Source organism: Drosophila suzukii, chromosome 2L (assembly GCF_043229965.1).
Source record: "Drosophila suzukii chromosome 2L, CBGP_Dsuzu_IsoJpt1.0, whole genome shotgun sequence".
NCBI lineage: Eukaryota > Metazoa > Arthropoda > Insecta > Diptera > Drosophilidae > Drosophila > Drosophila suzukii.
Window position 1 is genome coordinate 8,035,754 of NC_092080.1, and position 5,928 is coordinate 8,041,681.

The following is a 5,928-nucleotide window of genomic DNA, read 5'->3' on the forward strand; positions in this document are numbered from 1 at the left end:
ATCATAATTTATCAGTTTTACCCATCGCACAGTGGGCAAAAAATGTTTTAGAAGAGTTAATAAATAGGTTGATAATATTATAAAAAAACTGACATTTACCCATATCTAGTCAAAGTGTATTGAAGTTACTTGTATTTATTTGTTAAGATATAATGTTCTATGGTTACCAATATTATGACTATAGACATGTATACATATTATATTCTTGTATTTAATTCAAATTTCAATATTAGGCTATGTATACATTAAATATACTTCATCCAAAATTTTTCATTTACCTTAAATATTCAAAATTAATTAGTTTAGTTAAGTCTTTGTTGGTAAGAGCATTTAAACTGCGATTTCCAATGGGATTTGGAGGGGATAAATGAGCATACCACAGTGAACTCAAAGCCTGGACAGAACGAATCTATTTAAAGACCCACTCGCGACGGCAACCACCTCCCATTTGACTCGCCCACCACCGTTCCGATTCGGAATTCACATCCACTTCCACCTCGACCCCAACCCAAGCCCCCAACCCCAATCCCCACCTCCTCCCCAGTGCGAACAGGCCCAGAGCACTTAATCATGCGAGTCTTGTTGCAGATTAACTCATTACTTAACACTTTTCCACCGACGAAGAAGTCGACGACTACGACTGACGGATGTTGATGAGCATAATTGTGTGGCCACAGCGTAAATCGGAATGGTCGGCTAAACGGGCGAGATGAAGACGACAACACCTACAAATCAGCAAAGGCCTCAGATTTGGATTGCTACACCTTAAAAAATTAATATTACATTTTTCATGACGTTTCTTTAACCCATTACAAGAAAACAACAGCAGGTCTCCAATACTTACCACCTCTTTTCTAACATATTTTATAAAGTTTATTATTTAAGTATTATTAACATTTTTTAATAACATTTTTGATCAGTGTATATCCCCTGTGGGGGCGTGCCCATCGACATCGATTTGGACTGTTGCGTGTGCTGGGGAAAATGTTTCAAAATTGATGTTCACCTTCTGCCATGTTTGCCAACCCTCCTTAAAAGTCGGGGTATTCCTGCTAATGACTCGGAATATGTTTGGTTGTAGTTGTAGCATTAACATTCCTTTGCAGCCAAAAATTTCTTACAGAACATATATATTACGTAAACCGGCTTAAGTAAAACTCATCCGAGTAAGTAGCTCGTCGATGTCACTGGAAATTGTTTGGGCTGATGGTTTTTTGGGATTGGCTGGCTTTGAGTGCATCGGCGGTTAATTATACTTACAAAGATTTTGTGTGGCACATCCAGAATTAATATTAATGATCCGCCATGGAAATCAACCCAAAGATGAGGTTCATTTGCATAAGGAAGTGCATAACCGTCAATTGAGACGAATTGAAAAGAAGGAAGTGTCGGGATGATGATGTTATAGGGAAAAGCAACAAAGTTCAACGCATGATGGATTGTAATTAAGAAATAAATTAAACAGAAAAATAGGAATTCGAAATAAAATATATTTTTAAACGTTGTATTATGGCGTTAAATACTATGCCCATTTTAAAGTAGCTAAATTAAGGCTAAGTGAAAACGAATAATTTCTCAATAAATCAAATATATATTTACGGACAAGGTGCCTCAAAAAATTAATATTCTTTTTACATATTTTTCCTACATTTCCTTACAATTAAATTATTCAAAATTCCAAAAATTTGTTATAATTATTTATAGCACCTTAATTTTCAACAAATTTATTCTGAAAAGTACTATTCGTTTAATATTTATTGAATTCATAACTCAGCCGAGTTTCTATTGCAACGACAGGATTTATGTGATTTCTAGGCAAAATTTACTAGCATTAATTGAACAAAACTCTCACGCACGCACATCGGGCCATATAAAATGCGGCTGACAGACGTCAGAATGGAGAAATGCGTAGATAACTACTGAGAAATCAAAGCGAACCACTCCCGAAAACCCCCCTCCATATAAATGGTATACCATTTCATTTGTTTTTGGATTTTTCCCGGGTGCATCGCCTGCATATTCAGAGAGCCATAACCAATTATTTACCAACACTCTCATGTCCTCGAACATCCTGAACAATCGGAAATGCAGCCAAGAATGCGAACGCAACCCTCTTTGTCACAGTTTCCATGGCCATTGCCGTAATTACAGACATTTTTGCCAACAATTGTGCTACAAATTTAATGGTTTCTCTACCTGAATTGCGTATGCAAAAAGCGAAATTTATGGTTGTGAAATCTTTTTCCGATTTTTGTGGTTTTGTCCGACTCGGTGATCATTCAAGCAAATGATTCCGATCTTTCCCACCCTTCTTTTTTTCCGACCAACAATAATAATCCCCCCTTATCAACTTGGGCTATATGGTAAACGAGGAGATTGAAGAACTTTGGCCAGAAAAACGCTCTTCGTTTGTAATCCTTTAATAGCCAACTATAAATGCATAAAGCTTAGAGGCCAACTGATAAATTCCCGCTCATTAGAGAACTCTATGCTTAATCCATTGTGTTCTCGGGTGACTAAGAGCTGGCATTTGTTGTGGCAGCCAAATAAGGAACCAAAATGAGAAGATACTTTATTCAGAGATTTACTGGGATATCTCTATCCACAATTAACTTTAAGAGCAAAGATTAAGTGTTGTATGGAAATATCACAACAACTATAACTATCAAGCCCAGTTGATTGATACAGAAACTGTATTATTCAAGAATCTAAGAATACTGTAGTTTCTTAAAATAAAAATATTCCTTATAGAACTTGTATATAATATATTTAATTTGACCTCAATTTGAATACTTCTGCACTTCAGATTCGAGCAGACTTGAGTCCCTTTATAAATTTCAAAATTATTAAGATGACATTGTTTGCGTATTTCCTCAGACAACTGCGTTCGTTAGTAATCTTGTCTTCCCACTCTTATAAGTACTAAGTATTGTTTAACCCATTTCCCATATCCGAAGTGGGTTTTTCTTCGATAAGCCATCAACGCATCTGTAAGATGCGCCGAAGAGTATCTTTTCTTGTTGACTTGCTAATGAAAGCAAATGCATATGATTAATTACTAGGGAGTCTCTGCCTGTGACAGCAACAACAAATGAGCATTTTTATGTTGTCCCAACCCCTCGACTTCCCCGATTTCCCCGATTTCCCCGACATCCCCGACCATTTAAAAATAACATCAAAGCAAACAAAGGCCAGTGAAAATATGAACTGCAAACTGCAAGCGATTTGGGGATGCACAAGTCACAAGAGGAACAAAAATATTGGGAAGTGGCGAGTGGAAAACCCAAAGATGCTGATGAAAATCTTGGCGACAGTTGAAAAGTTGAACAGTTGTTGTTGTTGTTGGTGTTGCTGTAGTTGTCGTTGTCGTTGTCCTGGTTGTTGTTTCTGTTATTATTGCCTTTGGGGAGATCGTCTCATTGGCATGGGCCAACTTGCCTCAGCCAGATCTTGGTCCCCGTCCTCATCTTCATTTTCATCTGACGACTGTCTGGCTGACAGGCGACTCCACGTTTGACGTTTGACAGTCGACACTGTCCAGGAAATCTCAGGGGGAAGAGCCAAGGTGCAGAGATTTGTTGGAGGTGGAAACGTGAGACCGAAAACGATTTTCAAATTATGGAAAATATCTCAAAAAACCCCAGCTAATTGGTTTGAAATTGGAGATGTATTAAGGAAACCACTCAAGAGTAAGGGAACTAAATAAGTAATTCAAATGTTTTCGAGCTGTGATCTTCAGACTTTTGAAATTTCAAAAAAAGGAGGACCTATTAGGAACACCATTAATATTAGAAATGGTTATTTAAATATTGTATTATATATATTATAAAATATTGTGGTAAATATTTTAGTTTTATTTTTGTTTTATAGGGGGAATATTGGGATTTAAAAAGATATTTCGAAAAATACTAAAAACAAATTTAAATGTTATATAAACGTCTCAAGATCATGAACATCTACATCTAATATCTAACTTTACCCTTAGTAAAAACCATTGTTTAGTTTTAAGGGCTCCAATTCTTAAGTTTTCACATAGGACTATAATAAAACTGAAATGTTTTTTTTTCGTATCCCATTAATCACCTGTCTTTCTTATCCTTCCGATATGTCAATCAATTTTGGGCGTGACTCACGCTCCCATTCCCATTTTCAAACAGACGACACTTTTGCTTCCTTTTCAAATTTTCCTCTTTTTTTAGCGGCTGCCAAATTCCGATGGCGAGATGTCGAGAGATGGCGATGGTGAGATGGCAGCATGCAAATTGCGAATTGCAAGGGGGCCAACGCACAAATCGAGTTGTCGTAAAATTAGCACTTAATGCTTTAATTAATTACTGAGACGTGCGATGCGGGAATCGAGCTGAAGTTGTTGTTCCCAATGTCCCGATGATTGTTGTTGCCGGTTGTTTGGTTGTTTGGTTGTTGTTCGCTGGCTGTTGTGTGCGGGGCATTTAATGCATTTCGCATTTATTTATGGCCATTGGATGCGCGTAACTCAACGATTCCCTTCCCGATGTCTCATGTTCTGGCCACGTCAAGTGTCAGGCCTTTTCACCAGAAAGCCCGAAAAGCCAGGGAATCCGAAAATACAAAAGACAAAAATATACCCGCAATGCGAAAAGATATTCATTGGGCATCGCACGCAAATATTTCACACTTTCACAAAAGGGCAAATCTTTCTGGCACCTCACTTCGCTTTTTCCCTGCTCTTTTGTGATTTTTGCCTTTATGAATGGATTGTGTTTTCTGGGGATCACAGGGTACACAAAAGATACGGCGGTTGCAGTTTTATATTTTCTTATCTGCCGACTTGAACAAGCTGCAATTTGGCTAACTGAAAGGCATGGAATGACCTATATTCGAAGTATGTACATTGTTTTGTAAAATCGAGAAATTCTTAACATGGTTTTGTATAATATCATTATTATTATTATCTCGGAAAGAATAGATATTGAAGGTATACACTTTAACATAATTTTGTTTTGATCATACATAGGTTTTCTATGTTGTACTTTTTTAAATCCGATCATATCCTCGTTCTTCCCCATGAATCGACCAATTTAAGAACGATTCAGACTGCCCATCCTTTGATGGAAAACGCATCTCATTTCGTCTATCAGCTCAATTGTCACATGATTAATGCCAACGAGGGATATCTACTATACCTTTGTGACCGGGGGCCACGCCCCTTTTGGCCGTGACTTAATGAATGACCGCATGAATGAAATGAATGATGGATGAATTGATAAAGGCAAATGGCGAAATTGTGTATTTGTTGTTGGCTATTGTGCGGTCCACTCATCTGCGATATGGTAAGCAGGTTCGGTCTTATCTTGGCCCCGTCTTGACCCCAAACTTATTGTCAACATATTGTTATTGTGGCAGTGCGGATGCCGATGCCTCGGCATGTGATTCATTCATTTGCCACAGTAATGCCCTCGAAAATACAATTTATCTGGCTTGGGGGATTTAGACATTGGCATGGGTTCTCCGGCCAGACAGAGAGATACGGAGATACAGAGATACAAAACCGCATTCGCATGGCATGGCATCCGCACCCACCGAAAATCCTTTTCGGCCACTTGACTCATTAGGCGTGTATTGATACCAGATACCCACTGCATCATCATCATCATCATCGGCATCATCCTCGGTTGGATCTTCTGGTGTTTGCATGATTTGCATTAATTTGGCAAATGTTGTCGATACCGGACGCCGACGATAAGCGCTGACATGACCAGATCCATTTGGTCATTAATTAGCCCACCAGCTTTCCATTCCTTTCCTCCTCCGTGCTTTCTGGCCCACATGAAAGCCATGACATTGCATAATAAATTACCAATTCATTTCAGATTTCGCACGTTCTTCGACTGCGGCTGCCGTTTCTCCTGTTTTCGGTTACACATTTGATTTGCTTTCACAAAATCG

At 38.3% G+C, this 5,928-nt stretch overlaps 1 protein-coding gene across 1 annotated transcript; it reads left to right on the top strand.

The window, feature by feature from the left end:
- Positions 1–998: 998 nt before the first annotated feature.
- LOC108014031 (uncharacterized) lies at positions 999–1,174 on the top strand. Its single transcript, XM_017080051.3, is given in 2 exon segments — positions 999–1,122; positions 1,125–1,174. Coding segments are annotated over 2 exon segments (174 nt in total).
- Positions 1,175–5,928: the final 4,754 nt, after the last annotated feature.